This window comes from Antennarius striatus, chromosome 4 (assembly GCF_040054535.1).
Source record: "Antennarius striatus isolate MH-2024 chromosome 4, ASM4005453v1, whole genome shotgun sequence".
Classification (NCBI taxonomy): Eukaryota; Metazoa; Chordata; class Actinopteri; order Lophiiformes; family Antennariidae; genus Antennarius; species Antennarius striatus.
The window spans coordinates 3,190,656-3,207,151 of record NC_090779.1 but is presented as its reverse complement, the minus strand read 5'-3'; the positions used below and the strand labels follow the sequence as shown (position 1 = coordinate 3,207,151).

The following is a 16,496-nucleotide window of genomic DNA, read 5'->3' as shown; positions in this document are numbered from 1 at the left end:
CAATTGTAAGCAGCTATCAGCAGGAGCGATCAGTCAGGCGCTATCTGACGCCCCATCTCTGGAAAAGAGAAGTGAAAAGCCAGAGGGAAAATGCAACGGCGGCCTCGGCGCTGCCTCAGACAGAAAACAAATAAAAAAGATCCAATTTTAATCTTTATCTGGGCTCACATCGGATCGCTGCCTTATCTCTGTTCACATCGGCTTTTTCTGAGAACACTGACGTTTCCACAACAGAATTAAACAGGAAGCCACGGCTACAGTTTAGCTGCCAGTGGACAAAGCATTTCTCTACTGGGGTAATAAATGAAAACTTTTATACTCCTGTGCAGTCTAGATAGAGAGGGTGCCAAAGAGAGGCTTTGAAAACGGTCGAACAAAAAGTGTGAGCTCGGTCCGCATCGGTTATTCTGAGAAAAGACTGCAGCCGGGCCAAAATATCACTTGTGTCCTGTTTGGAGTGTTTGTCAGTGACATGTTTGAGAAACCACAAACCAGTGAGAAGACAGTCAGCTGTTCCAGCTGGGTTTTATACTACTTGTTAACTTTACAGCGGAGGGACAGTTCAACAGATGCGCTAAACCGGAGGAGCGCGCCTTGCTTTACGCACGACTCCTGCGCACAACTATAAAAAAATAAGACGACACTAAGTCACAAACTTATTGAATTCTTACGCTTTATCTGCCGGGGTTTGCTCTGCTTTCTCCGGGACATGGTTGTTCTTCCCGGGGACCAGGAGCCCGCTGGGACGGACTGACGAGCGGCGGAGGAGCGGTGCGTTTCTTCTGGTTTCTGCTTCTTCTCTTTCCTCTCCGTCTACTGCTGCGACGCGGCGCTCCGATAAGCGACCGGAGAAAACCGCATGACCCGCCTGCACTTTGATATCTTCTGCCACGACAGCTAGCCGAGGGCTACCTGTGGATGTGTCCGCTTGTTTCTCCACGGCCCTCCTCTTCTTCCTCAACGCGCCTCCGCCTCACCTTTCCCTCCTTTCACGTTATTCCTTCGGCGGGGCGCGACGCCGTACCCGCCGCTAGCGCGTCCGGCAGCGAACAGTGTCGCGTCCGTTCACAGACGGCCTCCTGCTTCCGATCAATACCGAGACTCCTGTGGAGGTCAGCGGAGTGTCAGCGACTGTTTTCTGTCAAGTTTCCTCTCCGCGTCCGCCCCCTTCGTCTGTTCACACTGTCTCTGAACCTGGATCCACTTTCAATGGAGCCGGAGCGCTACACTCAACTCCGCTTACAACTGAGGAGAAAGCGCGTCTGGGGAACGCCCCTTACGTCTGACGTCAGGCGCCGCACTCGTTTCCTATTGGTTCACATCTACCCCCATGTAGAGCGTGCCTTTTTTGTATGTCAACAATAAGTATCAGAAAATGAAATGAATGTTATATTTAAATTCATCTGTAGGAAAAATTAATAACACATTAAGCAATCGATTTAATCTTGACTTTTCCATTTACAGATAATTTAAATAGCAAACGTTTACCTTTGAATTTATTCATTCATTAATGTTCTGTATGGTTTTCTACTCATAAATTTATTCAAATGAATTATATAATTGAATTATTTTCGAAATATCACACTGTCTGGTTCAGGTTATTTTTTACTTTGATGATATGAAATTCACCAGGATTTCCTCACTGGGCTGATGACAGACTGGATTTCTGTACATGGCTTAGATTAAAGTTACAGCATTTTAAAGGTGCATTGATATTACACTAACAGTGTTAAATATATACAGTATATACATGGAGTGTAGCATCACACCTGAATGGATCCATGTAGATAGCTTCTGTTCAAAAATCTGTTTTCAGTTGGTGATAGCAACTTAGTTCTGAAACAGCCGGTGCAGGGAAGGGTTGAGTGTCCAGGTGTTTGACTCAGTTCCATGGCATGAGACTTTTTGATCTCGTATGGCTTGCGTGAATAATTACAGCAACAATTTAGGAAGCATTTATCACCAAAATTCTGATACTGATGGAATTGGGAGTTCTTTTAAAAGTTGTAGGTTTTTATCTTATTCATATTATAATTTCCCTCACATTTGCTTATCTATCTATCTATCTATCTATCTATCTATCTATCTGTCTGTCTGTCTGTCTGTCTGTCTGTCTGTCTGTCTGTCTGTCTGTCTGTCTGTCTGTCTGTCTGTCTGTCTGTCTGTCTGTCTGTCTGTCTATCTATCTATCTATCTATCTATCTATCTATCTATCTATCTATCTATCTATCTATCTATCTATCCATCCATCCATCCATCCATCCATCCATCCATCCATCCATCCATCCATCCATCCATCCATCCATCTTAATGTAGATGATCCCCACTCATTAGTCTATGCCATGGATTTGAACCAACAACACTTTGTATTCCACATAAGACACTGGACAATAGTTGTACAGTACTTGGCCTCATCAACAACTAAATTCGCTGCTGCCACCTAGTGGTAGAATCAAGAACTTCAGCAGATACCAGTGTCCAGCATGTCTGTCAAAAGGGTCCCATTATGAAAAACACACTTTTTCAGGTCTCCACATATACATAGGGGTCCTCCCTAACCCTACCAACTCCTAGAATCTGGAAAAAAAAGCTTCCTGCATTAATAGATATTTGGAATCTTTCGAAATCTTTGGGTGGACAGCATCAAAAACAATCCCTTTTGTCACAGCTCCCATCTTGACGTAACAACGGGAGAGATTGACAGAGTGATTGACGTAACCTGAGCCATATTTGATTAATTGACATGTCCTCTCCCCTGATATGGGAGTGGTTATCCCCAACGTGGAGTTCCTGTTCAGGCTAAGGTAGCAGTGTGTGGTAATGACCTAACCGCATCTGAAAGTTCATCACAAGCTGTAGAAGTCGTATCCTTAGCGTCAAAGCGAACATATAACCATTTTCATAGCAGATGAAGATGCTACTGAATCGGAACTGTTGTCTGTTTTTTGATGAATAAAAGCAGCTTTGGCTCTTCTAAGTGATCTGAGAGCTACGTGTATTCAAGAGGCATTCATTTTGAGAACTTACACATGTGACGTGATGTACACTCCAGTGTGGAAACAGTTTGGATTAAGGTGAGAAATAACTGTAATGTTTTTTATTTGGAAAAAGAAAGTGTCATGCAGGAAAGCATTGCAGGTAGTAAATGGTATAACTGATGGTACGTCACACAAATGTCTGGTTGACTGGAGCAGAGACAATAGAATAAAATCGGTTCCATCAAGTGTTTGGGTTTATACAGCTGCAGTGTTGGAGAGTTCCTGCCGTTAATAATATCTGGTTAGACATCAGACATTCTTCATGTTCTGGAGGTGATGGGTGGCTATCATCAGTCAAAGCACAGCACTCTGCTGCTATCAGTGCCACGGTGCCCTTTAAAGTGGAAGTACCCTTATCCTGGTAAAACTCAGCGCTCTCCAAACTTAGGTTTAGTACCCTGCAAAGGGTCTCAACTATCTCAAAATGGTCCCCAAATAATTTAAGAAATAAAAAATAAAGAAAGAATCCTCGGTAAAAACACCAGCCAAGGGCAAACCTACGTAATCAGAGACTCACCTGCCAAGCCCAGACTGGGAATCCAAGGATGAGGCAAAGCTACCAGAAGGAAATCAGAGGTCGAATCTTCTTTAAAAGCTTCAGACAGGAGGTGTGGAGGCTAAAATAAATACACAAGGAACAAGGGTGTTGGCAGCAGACAGTCACTGAGTCAGTGATACAGGACAGTTTCACAAACTGAGCTTCTAGCTTTATGGATCAGTCTGTGAGGGAACCCCCACCTACTGTAGAAAGCAAGACCTTCAGGTCAGTGGTGTGATGAGAGAGAGGAAGGCTGTAGTCAGTCCTCTGGTAATGATCAGAGGTGAGAGAGGAGTGGACTGAGTCTGCATGGACGTTTCACAGTGACTAACATACTCTTGGGCTGACAAATGCCAGTCTCTTATTTTTGGTCTGGAGAGTGAAGGCCTGGTGACCCTGGGGGGGACGGTATAGGGAGGAGACTGCTGGTAGCACTGGGGGCCCTGACCACCAGATCATGAAGTTAAATATTCCTTCATTCTGGGTGATAAGACAGAAGAGTAGTCTGCGGAGATGGACGCCAGCTCCAGGTGATCAGAAGTTTGTTTGTTCTCCCCATGTCTGCGTACGTTCCCTCCGGGTTCTCCAGCTTCCTCCCACCTCCAAGAACATGGAGCTCTGATAAATCGATCGTTCCAATTTACGTGTGAGTGTGTGGGTGAGTGGTTGTTTGTTGTGTGGCTCAGCGGTACACCAGGGTCATGCCCAGAGTGTCCTCTGCCTCTCTCATGTAAACGGGCTAGGATACACTCCAGCAACCCTCGTGACCCGCAAAAGCAGAAGAAGCTGATAAAAAGATGAATGAATGTATGATTGAACTATAATCACTTCAAATGAAGAGCTCCCCTATGAACAGTGGATGATGGTCAAAGCAGCAGGAGCAGTGGAGCAGGACGACAGTCGACGTGCTGATTGGATGGAAGTTCTCTGATTTTTAGCCACATACATGTTTTAGTTTGCCATCTTTTTATAACCGTGTCGCTTGGAGGTGAGTTAGCAGAAGGATGAGCTGCAGCAGGTTGAAGACTTACATCTGGGCCTTCCTTAGTTCAACAGTGCTCATTGTATTTGTTTGACCTGACCTTTTCTCTCCATTGATTTTAAAATCTGCGTCACCAAACATGCCCTCTGGAATGGAAATTAAATGCGCAGATATGTTTCCTCAAAATATGTCAAAGTCTTAGAATTAATTCAGTCATCCATAACATTGGCAATAAGTTTGAGGAAACAACAGTGTCACTGTTGACACACTGAAGTACAAACACGAACGGTGTCTTTAAAGGTTGAATTCGTAACGTTTATTCATAAAAGCCAAATTACAAGATAATCACGTTGACACAAAATCGAAAAGAGACTCACTTAAAGAGGAATTCACATCTCAAAAGCAAACAATGGTAGGATTTTCAACAGTAGTTTGTGCTGAACAAAGAAAACATCTAACATTTTAACATTTATCATTTTTTAACATTCAAACTAAAAAAAACTAGCAGACAAAATTCAAAAAACAACTGAATTTCGTTCTCCACAATTATCTTTTTTACTTTTGTCATTAGTTTCTTTAATCTAAAAACCTCTTGGACTGCAAAAACTGATTGGTCACTTCCTTTTGGATTCTTTAAATAAAAACTGACGCTAACCAGAAACGTGGTGAGGTCAGGAAAAAAAATTTCTACTTTGGCCCTCAAACCTTTTGCAGGAATTTTTTTATACCTCACAGGCTTGTGAGGTAGAACAGTGTCAGACAGGAAGGCAAACAAGAAATAAAAATACCTCCAACAACCATATTTTTGTTTCAGTAAAGCGAACCTTTTTTTCTGAACCAATTTCTTAGTGGCCTAAACGTATTTTTCCAATCCATTTCAAGCATCATGCGAACCTGGGGCCAGACCTCACTGAAGATGTCCTGATATTCCTAGGTGGCCTACAGAACATCATGGCTGGCCTGTGCGCAGCCGGATCAGAAGGCAGCTTCCCGCATTCGTTTTAGTTCGGGACAAACAGCTTCCATCAGGAGCTCCTGGTACGTGAGCGACACCATCAGCCCCTTAATCAAGGTTGTCTCTCTACCGTACCACCAGGCCTCCAATTCAACAGGGGAGTTTTGCTGTGCATATCAGTGGAAGGTCTATAACCGACAGCCCCACACCAGGGAATGGAGTAGGGCCGTGATGGTGTCAAGACTGGGTTCTCCACACCAGAGGGTTCCTCGTCCTCTGGCAGGACCCACACTAAGACAAGATGTGGAGACTGAATCCAGTGACTTTGACTATGGGGTGATGTGCTTTTCATTTTTGTAGGACAACTGGTTTTTGAGGTGATAGTTTGATTGTGAAAGAAAAGTCTGGGATTTTGTCAATGGAGATTGAATTTCTGGATTTGTGTTGAAGATTTTTAGAACATGGGTGAAGGTTTAGCAATTATATCCTATATCTAATGCTACTCAAATAAAAATGGTCGGACGTTGCCTGTTTAGCATTGCGTGTGTGTGTGTGTGTGTGTGTGTGTGTGTGTGTGTGTGTGTGTGTGTGTGTGTGTGTGTGTGTGTGTGTGAGTTTGCAGCTTTGAGCTGTAGCGGCCAAAGAGCAGGATTTTGTAACAATTGAGTCAGCGTCCAGAGTTCTCCTCCTCGTGGTACATTGGAGTTTAAATCAATGAAAGTTCTACAACTCATGCTTGTGTGTGCAATATTGTGTGTGTGTGTGTGTGTGTGCGTGTGTGTGTGTGTGTGTGTGTGTGTGTGTGTGTGTTAGGGGGTGGTACTTGAGGACCAGGAAGGGGAAAGAAGCTTATTTCTCTGAGGGGATACCACATTTCTCTATTTCCCTCTCTTCTCCCCTGGTCAGGATGAGAGCAGCGCTGTTCACCGTCTATCTCCTTCCTGTGCTGGGAGCGATAGCACGGGCAAACCCTGGTAAGGAAGTGCTTTATTTTACCTTATTTTGGGATACTGTGATGTACCAGTCCCTGCTGATAACAGGGTTATGGGTCTACTGTATGATTGGTCTTATCTTAGTAGCCTGCAGACTGTCAGGACCAATCAAGCAAAAATAAATGAAGCACGAACATGGGGACGTTTGACTCTTAGGAACCCTGTTCAGGTTATCAACATCTAAGGAGCTACCAAAAAGAGTCCATTAGAGCTGTGTTCAGAAGAATTTTGGAAAGGTTTGAGAAATAAGGAAAAGATTTACATTTCTGCAAGATGGTACAGAAAACATTTAAATGTGCCTGAACGCATGTGTCTCTGTTTGCCCGCTACCCATTAGTGTCGTCCATAATGTTACAGGTATTCGTGTACATTTTCAACTGTTTTTCATTATCGTCAAAATCAAATCAGCACATTGCAAAAAATAAATATGAAAAAATCCTTACCTTGTGTTCAATGTTTACAGGAACTCTCATAACTGCAGGTCGAACCAATTTCACACATACTCTCATGTGACATCATGTTCTACAGGTCTGTCATTACAGAATTACAATGGTTCTTCTGCTTGACCCTCTTACTTAGTTCAGAGTATATCTTTGATGAAAAGAGAGAGATTCTCATCAATTATGGCTGCATTTTTAAAAAAGTTACCAAAGACAGCACAAACCTTCATATCTGTTATGAATGCAAAGCTGGCTCAGACAACAACCTGGTCAAACCAGGGAAATAAATCTAAAACCTAAGGTGTGCGTCTTTTTTTGCCCTGAAGCCAAGTCAGCTGCCAGGGCTGAGCCCTTCACAAAGATCAAACTCAAAGTTAGGCTCCAATTTCATCAGATGTATTGTAGTTGATGAACTACCTTGAAAAGTTGTTGAAGATATTTTTTTTCACTGACTCGATGGTATTAGCTGAACATTTTTAATAGTGTTAGCCCTGTCCTCGTGTCAGAGGAAAATGATTCTGTATTTGGTTGTGTAGGACAGTTACTCCACCCCACCTTCGCACCCACCTCTCTCAACTGTCCCCTGACCTGAAACTAACATCATCCACCAGAGTGATGGTAGAGAGTCAAGTAGAAGGAAACTAAAAGCAAAGGGACAACTGGAAGCACAGAAACCAAACCAGTGTTTTGGAGGATAGATCGAAGGCAGTCCACAACAAACAGACCAAAGACATGCAAGTGTAGAGGGATTTTCTTTCTTGCTTATGATTTTTATTCTACTTTTAGCCCTAAACTTTGTGTAGCTTTTAATATTATTGTGCTGGTACATCAAAACAGAGCTGATGCTGATCTCAACCAGGGAGGTTAAATTCCTGGTATGGTGACCATGGTGCCTGCAGGAATGTGCCCACAGGCCCTCTATCTGAAATGCCTTACCAGCAGTGATTATGTGCTCTTGAACAGTACATGTGATTTGTAATATGCTGAACATCAATGTCATTGTTATGTATTACATAAGTCTCTAAGCCGTGAAGCAGGGCAGCAGCACTGATATGGCCTCTAACGCTCTAAGCAGCCTCTTGTGTTTTTAGCAGGGAGCACTGACCTTGTGGTCTCTCTGAAAAACGGCCTGATCAGAGGGGGATATGTGACGGTGAAAGGCACAGACAGGAGGGTGAAGCAATACCTGGGAATCCCCTTTGCTCTACCCCCTGTGGGGCCCCTTCGATTCGCTGCTCCCAAGAATGCAGAGCCATGGGAGGGGGTGAGAGACGGTACTCATCATCCTCCCCTGTAAGCCTGGGTGACCTCTGACTCAACAAAGGACACAGAATGAGATCGATCTGAGGTCTGCTCTGTGAATGACACACCTCTCTTTGTCTCTTCTACACACAGGTGTATCCAGAGTAAAGAAATGCTGGTTAATGTTTCTAAGACCATGTCAGTGCAATACACCGCTCAAGAGCTTTCAGAAGACTGTCTGTATCTGAACGTCTACACTCCAGTTGATGCAACGAAAGGAGACAATCTACCAGTGGGTTGAAGATCAATGTCACATACCAAACGAGTGTGGATGCAGCCTTCTAACATTGCGGTTCTGTTGGCCTAGGTTGCCCATTTATGAACTATGAAGTCCTCCTTTTCTTTCAGGCCAAGCACAGAGCAGATTGTTTTGTAACGTCAATGCTTTGGCTGCCCATTAACTTTTCAACAAACAACCAGGTTCAGAATGTATTTTGAGTCTGTCTTTAGAATACGTTTAAGGTAAGATTAGATAATTAGGTATTAGAGTTTGCCAAGAATACTATACAATTCTGGAGTTAGAGTTAGGGTTAGGGTTAGGGTTAGGGTTGGGTTAGGGTTAGGGTTAGGGTTACTGTTAGAGTTAGAGTTAGAGTTAGAGTTACGGTTATACAGCATTGCAACATTCTCCTAAACGACTGAAGAAGATGTAGATTTGATTTAAATTTAAAACCCTGAAACAGACTACTCTTTTAAGATGATGCCTTGAAGCATAACCCAAGTCTGCTGAAGCCCAAGGACACAAAAGACTTTATTTACACACTTTTAAAGAAGAAATTATCCCTTTAGGAGAAGAAGAAGTACACTTTAAGGATCCCCGTAGGAAAATTGTTATGTTTCAACTTGTGATTAGTGTGTTAGTTAAAATGCATATATTTGTTTTTTGTACAGGCCCCTGAAACAACCAAGCACACACACAAGGGGCCTGTAGGCATGCAGTAAATATCAGGAGCCGAACGACAGGCAGCCCCATCTTTGGAGCTCCCCGAACGAGCAGCTTGTGGAGGGGACAGTGCCTTGCTCAATGGCACCTCGGCAGTGCTCAGGAGGTGTGCTGGCACCTCCCACTGCCAGCTCACACTTCAAGAGTGAATGGTCGGGAGCGGGAATCACACCTTCGATCTTAAATCATTGGACGAGCCACTCTACCGACTGAGCTACCGGCTGACTTTAACCTCTAAGTTGAAAAATTTTTTATTTATTTTTTAGAAAATTTAATTAACTGTATTAATCCCCAAGGGGAAATTAAGACTCCACTCCACACACAGGTTAGTAGTTTTACATGCATCTATATAGCGTGTACAGGCCTGTAACACACACAAGGGGCCGCAATCGACCGCCGATCTTGGAACATTGGATGACCTGCTATACCGCCCCTCTACCACTGAGCCACTGCTGCCTAAAGCACACACCTTGTCTGGGGAGGGTGTGTGAGCTTGAATGTGTGTGTACATTGACTGGACTAAATTATGGGAAAGTTGTCAGCAGTACCTCCAATGGGTCCTGGGCTGGGGACCAGAGGGTGGCCGGTTCAAGACCCATTTGGGGCAGTAGTGGCTCAGTCGGTAGAGCGGGTCATCCAATGATCACAAGATTGGCAGTTCGATTTCCGCTCCCGCCCAGCCACCTCGGAGTGTGAGCTGATAGTGGGAGATGTCAGCTCACCTTCCGGGCACTGCCAAGGCACCCTTGAGCAAGACGGCGTCCCCCCCCACAAGCTGATCTTCCGGGGCACACCAAAGATGGAGATGCCCGTCACTCTGCCTCCCACTTGTATTTACTGCATGCTTACAGACCCCTTGTGTGTGCTTGGTTGCTTCAGGGGCCTGTACATACACACACACACACACACACACACACACACACACACACACACACACACACACACACACACACACACACACACACACACACACACACACACACACACACACACACACACACACACACACACACACACACACACACACACACACACACTAACATTTCATATGGACCAAAAATTGATGGACTACAAACTGGAGTTGCAGAGGTGCCAGTTCACCTACTGAGCACTGCTGAGAAGCCCTTGAGCAAGGGCGCAACAAGATGTAGCTGCCTGTCACTCTTCCATCGTCCTCTCTATATTTGCATGCCTGCAAGTTCATGGTATGTGTGTGTGTATATTTTTGCGTGTGTATATATACACACGCACACACACACAGATACACATATATATGTATATGTATAGATACATACACACACACACACACACAGTATTCAACAGAGATGTTAGTTTCTGTGGTTTCAGCAAAGTTCTTATGATTGTGTGTGACATGGGTTGTGTGTAGTTGTTCAGATCTTCTTGGTCTCATAACAGCACACAGATATCTCAGAAGGGGTTTGTGCTACAACTTTTAACTTTAGTATAAAGCTTTGCCCTTTAAAAAGTCTACTATCTTTTCAAACTGGAGACCTAGATGACACCATATATTGTTGTAGCAGATCAGCTGTTTTGTGTTGTGTGTCAGGTGATGGTGTGGATCCACGGTGGAGGTCTGGTCATGGGTGCAGCCTCTCAGTATGACGGCGCTCCATTAGCTGCTTACGAAAACATGGTGATGGTTATTATTCAGTATCGCCTTGGTATTCTGGGATTCCTGAGGTAGGAAATCTCACATTTGTGTTTCACATTTCAAATAAAAAAGTCATTTATTTTCCACACTAAATGTTTGTTCTTACTGTTCTAAAGCACTGGAGATGAACACGCACGTGGCAACTGGGGCTTCTTGGATCAGCTGGCTTCTCTGAGATGGGTGCAGGAAAATATTGAGGCTTTTGGGGGCAATCCACAATCTGTCACAGTCGCTGGAGAATCTGCAGGGGGAATCAGCGCGTCCACACTGGTAAAAAATAAAGCGAATATTCCCTGGAAAGTAAAGTGTTTATAGGAGGAACGAACCATTCTTAATGCTTCTTTGCCCAAAATGTTTTCTCCTTTTGTCCGTAATGATTTCATGCACTGTTCTTCATGAACAGACTCTGTCTCCACTATCAAAAGGATTATTTCACAGAGCAATTTTTCAAAGTGGAGTATCAACAGTTGGGTCCTACACTACAAGTCATCCATTGGGTCATGCCAAGGTAGTAGACATATTATGAATGAACTATAACCAACAGCTATCAGCCAAGAATCAATATATCAAAGGTTTCATGTCTACCTCATGTCTAGATTGTTGCCAACTCCTCTGGGTGTGACCACAGCAGCACCGAGGAGCTGATCCAGTGCATGAGAACGAAGACTCAAGATGAGCTGGTTGATGTGACTAAAAGGGTATGTGGTCTTTCGAAGGTGCACAAGCAATGTTTAATATGATGAACTGTCTGACATTTCTTGCATGATCCTACTTCTTTAGAGGGGAAAAGATAAACTGTGTCAATAACAAGACAACATTTACTTTTACAACTGGAGGAACACCTAGACCAAAATCATCATTTGCAAATTGGTGATTTGCAAATTATACTAACCCTAACCCCAAACCCTAAGCCTAATCCAAACAACAAATCAAGAGTCATTTCGCTCAATAAAAAACTTCAAATATTCCAAGATTATGCAATTCATCACACAGCAAAACAATTTAATAGAAAAGGAAGTGTAATTTTGTCCAGGATTCAAAGGATTATGCAGAAGTGATATATTATGCAGATTATGCAGAAGTGAGCATTTGTGAGCAGCAGTATGGTTTCATGCCAAAAAAGAGTACTACAGATGCAATATTTGCTCTGAGGATGTTGATAGAGAAGTACAGAGAAGGCCAGAGGGAGCTGCATTGTGTTTTTGTAGATCTGGAGAAAGCTGATGACAGGGTGTCCAGAGAGGAACTGTGGTATTGTATGAGGAAGTCTGGAGTGGCAGAGAAGTATGTTAGAGCGGTGCAGGACATGTATGAGGACTGTAAGACAGTGGTGAGGTGTGTGTAGGTGTGACAGAGGAGTCCAAGGTGGAGGTGGGACTGCATCAGGGATCAGCTCTGAGCCCCTTCTTGTTGCTATGGTGATGGACAGGCTGACAGACGAGGTTAGACAGGAATCACCATGGACTATGATGTTTGCAGATGACATTGTGATCTGCAGTGAGAGCAGGGAACAGGTGGAGGAGAAGCTAGAGAGGTGGAGGTTTGTCCTGGAAAGGAGAGGAATGAAGGTTAGCCGCAGTAAGACAGAGTACATGTGTGTGAATGAGAGGGACCCAAGTGGAAAAGTGAGGCTACAGGGAGAAGAGATCAAGAAGGTGGAGGATTTGAAGTACTTAGGGTCAACAGTCCAGAGCAATGGAGAGTGTGGAAAAGAGGTGAAGAAGCGTGTCCAGGCAGGATGGAACGGGTGGAGGAAAGTGTCAGGTGTGATGTGTGATAGAAGAGTTTCAGCTAAAATGAAAGGAAAGGTGTACAAAACTGTGGTGAGACCAGCGATGTTGTTTGGTCTAGAGACAGTGTCACTGAGGAAAAGACAGGAGAAAGAGCTGGAGGTAGCAGAGATGAAGATGCTGAGGTTCTCTCTGGGAGTGACCAGGATGGATAGGATCAGGAATGAGTACATCAGAGGGACAGCACATGTTAGAGGTTTTGGAGATAAAGTCAGAAAGGTCAGACTGAGATGGTTTGGACATGTCCAGAGGAGAGATAGTGAATATATTGGTAGAAGGATGCTGAGTTTTGAACTGCCAGGCAGGAGGCCTAGAGGAAGACCAAAGAGGAGGTTTATGGATGTAATGAGGGAAGACATGAAGGTAGTTGGTGTGAGAGAAGAGGATTCAAAGGACAGGGCTAGATGGGGGAAATTGATTCGCTGTGGCGACCCCTGAAGGGAAAAGCCGAAAGGAAAAGAAGAAAGAAGATGCATAACTGTAACCACAAGATGGCGGTCTATGAAAGAAATCAGCTCTTAAAGTTTGGTTTCCCTTCCCTTTCCCTTCAATTCCTGTCTTGTGTTCAGATGAGGATTTACCTGGGAAGTGTGGTGGATGGCTTGTTTCTTCCTGACACTGCTGAAGAGCTTCTCAAGAGGAAAGAAGTCCTTAAGGTGCCGCTGATTGTGGGAATGACCAACCATGAGTTTGGATGGATCCTCCCTCAGGTGGCAACGTGTTCACTTTACCATCTTCCATCAAAATCCTATTTTCTGTGTCAGAATCATGATTTGAATTTGGCGTTGTCTCGTGTTGTTCACAGAGCTTTGTCCCTCCAGGATGGGAGCATGGGATGAACAGAGAATCTGTACTCCGAGTGGTGAACATGTTCAATCCCAACGGGGTGAGCGCCAGAATCCCAGGATTAGCAGCTCCTGTTCGTTGATGATAATAGTAGTAGCTGAATAACTTTAACTGAAGTGGAAGACTTGTTCTTTTTATGTTGTTTATGTGTGAACATAAGTCTAAATTGTCATTCCCACTCAGAGAGGGAAATTGTCTTGAATACAACATATGAAGGTGAAGTAAACTAGTGTTAAGGACACAAATACTACAAAGAATCATGACTTCAAAAAGCATCCACTTCCTGTTTACTTGTATTTTGTTTACATAATTACACTTTAACACAAATAGAAGCTAAACTAGTCACTCAAGCTGACCTCTGAACCCTTTCATCCATCTTAATATCCGTGCTGTGGGTGTAGATGGAAATAGATGTTGCTACCATCTAATAAATGCTAACTGTTTGCTTGGTACCGGACACATCCTTTGCCTACCAAGCACAACAAATGTGATTGTGAACAGAATAGTGAACGACTCAGCCGTGTGTTCCAGCTCCACCACAGTCCTACTGAACCTCCTTATCCATGAGCTCAGGAGAAATCTGATGGTGAGGCTTTCATTCCTCTTCCAGGCCTCATCAGTCAACAACCTCATCGTGGACGAATACCTGAAAGATGCTAAAACCCCTGAGGAGATCAGGGATGCCTTCACTGACATTATGGGAGATCTGCTGATGACACTGCCCATTCTTAGCGTGGCAGGATACCACTCAGGTCAGCGGGGGTGAGGCACAGAGAGGGAAGAGCAGTGTGAATGAGAGGAAGCAAACAGAGGACTAAGTAATCACCTGTAGGACGACATTCTGTCAAAAGTGGTGCAGTTTATAGATTCTAAACTGCAATCGCTTGTGAGCATTAGCTAATGGCTTTCTGATGTTTGAACTTCTTTTTCAGTCCAAGCATACATCTCTCCTCTTTTCTCCTTTCGGTGTATTTAGACACAGGCGTTCCGGTTTACCTCTATGAGTATGTTTACCGCGCTGAGATGCACAAACACACCAGACCCAGCTTTGTGAAGGCAGACCATGCAGATGATGTGGGTTTTGTGTTTGGTGCATGCTTCTGGAATGGACATGTAAAAATCTTGGGTATGTAGTATGGAATATAACACATGTGGTACATTTTCATAAATGAGATGGATTCTCCTGCTCCTGTCTTATTTTAGTACACACTTGTCACAGCTCAGTTAGTGTGAACTGTCACTTGTGGTTAAAATCCTCCTGTCCCATCTTCAGGCAATATTACCCAGGATGATGAACAATTTTGTCGGACAATGATGGCTTACTGGGCCAGTTTTGCCCGTTCTGGGTGAGTAAGCTCTTGGAAAAACAATTTTCTCAACAAAAAAACAACAACAAAAAATCACCTGTATGGAGCTTTAATCGTTATCATCAAAAATCAAGGTTGCTGCAAAAAAAGCAACCGATTGTATGTTGTGATTTAATGTTTATGTCAGCTTTGATTTGTCAGAGTTGTTAGTTTGATTGGCTGCCTCCCAGTGTCCAAACTACCCTTAAAATATTTATGTTTTCTCCATCTATCTCCCACTAAAGCATGTAATAGAGGTGATTTGGTGACTCTGAATTATGCATAGCTGGGGGTGTGAGTGTGAATGGTTGTTTATCACCACAGTAATCACTCATTATTCAAGGAACCACCCGCAATAACGAAATTCCCCGATATAGCAACGAAATATTTTATTATTTCAGCAACTTAAACGTTTATTAACCCTCCCAACACTGATATTAAACCACCTTCTATCTGTATTTCCTTTTCCCACACTGTTATAGACTGTTAAAAGCCCTTTTGTGTCTCACAGAAGTGTGTTGTGTTCCGGATGCACTTCCGGATGCTGTCAGCCAATAGAATGCGTGTACGGTATCACGTGACTACCTACTAAAAATCCACGATGAGGTGAAGCCGTGTGTGTTGATTACTGTATATGTAATGAACACGAACCAGTCCAAGTGTACCACACCTCTCGCACAAGGCTCCAGCCCCCCCACCCCCCCACCCCCACCCCCACCCCCACCCACTCTCCCCAGGATGATAGATGGATGGATTAATGAATTGGAATAGATTTTTGAAATATTGTTTGTTAGAATTTGTATCACGTATCAGTTTGAACATTTCCACTGAGGTAGCTTCTGGTAACCAGACCAGTTTCCTGCCCTAACGCTGACATGTTTGAATGTGTCCTCAGCTCTCCCAACGGCCCTGGTCTGGTCAGCTGGCCTCAGTATGACAAGCAGAAACAGGAGTACATGGAGTTGGGCCTGACGCCAACAGTGAGACAGAACCTGAGGGGCGACAAGGTTCACTTTGCAAACGTCGTTCTCCCTCAAAGGCTGCAACAGCTAGCAGCAGCAGCAGCGGCAGCAGCAGCAGCTAACCCTGAAAAGTGATCCCTGCAAAGTTATTATTTCTGTTGGTTCCGAGTTTGAGATATAGCTGTGTCTTTTTCTTAGTTTCATAATAAAGTTATGTTACTTCTGTAACCAGGTTGTTTTATTCCATGAAAGCAGATATTTTTAACATGCCTTTTGTGTCTTCTTCTTCTTTTCCTTTGGGCTTTTCCCTTCAGGGGTCGCCACATCGAATCAATTGCTCCCATCTAACCCTGTCTTCTGCATCCTCTTCTCTCACACCAGCTACTGTTTTTTTTCACCTGTAAACACCAACCATAACCTCACCTTAATGTAAATTGTAAATATTTTTTTTTATTCCTTATTCCTATTCCTTATTATTCGTTATTGCTTCTCTTCTACCTTTTAATGCACCGACACCGCGTCAAGTTCCTTGTGTGGTAAACTTTACTGTACCTGGCAATAAACTATATTCTGATTCTGATTCTGATACCTCCATGGCCTCTTTATAAATGTGTATAAACGAATCAGAAGGTTAACAAAATGAACTACTGTAAAGTCTAAATGCTAAACCCTAAAGTCCCCACATCACTC

At 43.6% G+C, this 16,496-nt stretch overlaps 2 protein-coding genes across 2 annotated transcripts in view; one reads left to right on the top strand and one right to left on the bottom strand.

Annotated features, from left to right (window-relative positions):
- zfpm1 (zinc finger protein, FOG family member 1) overlaps positions 1-1,223 on the bottom strand; it is a 93,480-nt gene extending 92,257 nt beyond the window's left edge. The window contains exon 1 of the mRNA XM_068313044.1: positions 672-1,223. Coding sequence (XP_068169145.1) covers positions 672-711 — 40 coding nt within the window. The 5' untranslated portion in view covers positions 712-1,223. The remainder of the gene's footprint in view (positions 1-671) is intronic.
- A 5,164-nt stretch (positions 1,224-6,387) lies between these two features.
- Positions 6,388-16,386, top strand: LOC137593465 (fatty acyl-CoA hydrolase precursor, medium chain-like). The gene is made up of 13 exons (XM_068312170.1): positions 6,388-6,487; positions 8,037-8,238; positions 8,341-8,479; positions 10,758-10,891; positions 10,979-11,132; positions 11,266-11,370; positions 11,459-11,560; positions 13,222-13,362; positions 13,458-13,538; positions 14,109-14,250; positions 14,475-14,624; positions 14,772-14,844; positions 15,740-16,386. Exons 1-13 carry the CDS (start codon positions 6,421-6,423, stop codon positions 15,939-15,941), a joined length of 1,692 nt encoding a protein of 563 aa, XP_068168271.1. The 5' UTR covers positions 6,388-6,420; the 3' UTR covers positions 15,942-16,386.
- The last annotated feature ends 110 nt before the right edge of the window (positions 16,387-16,496 follow it).

Bases quoted from the DNA above. Each gene is read 5' to 3' on its own strand.
- LOC137593465 (XM_068312170.1), top strand. From the start codon at position 6,421: ATGAGAGCAGCGCTGTTCACCGTCTATCTCCTTCCTGTGCTGGGAGCG. The intron at 11,133-11,265 runs GTAAAAAATAAA...CTTCATGAACAG, and splicing joins GAATCAGCGCGTCCACACTG to ACTCTGTCTCCACTATCAAA. The intron at 13,363-13,457 runs GTGGCAACGTGT...TGTTGTTCACAG, and splicing joins TTGGATGGATCCTCCCTCAG to AGCTTTGTCCCTCCAGGATG.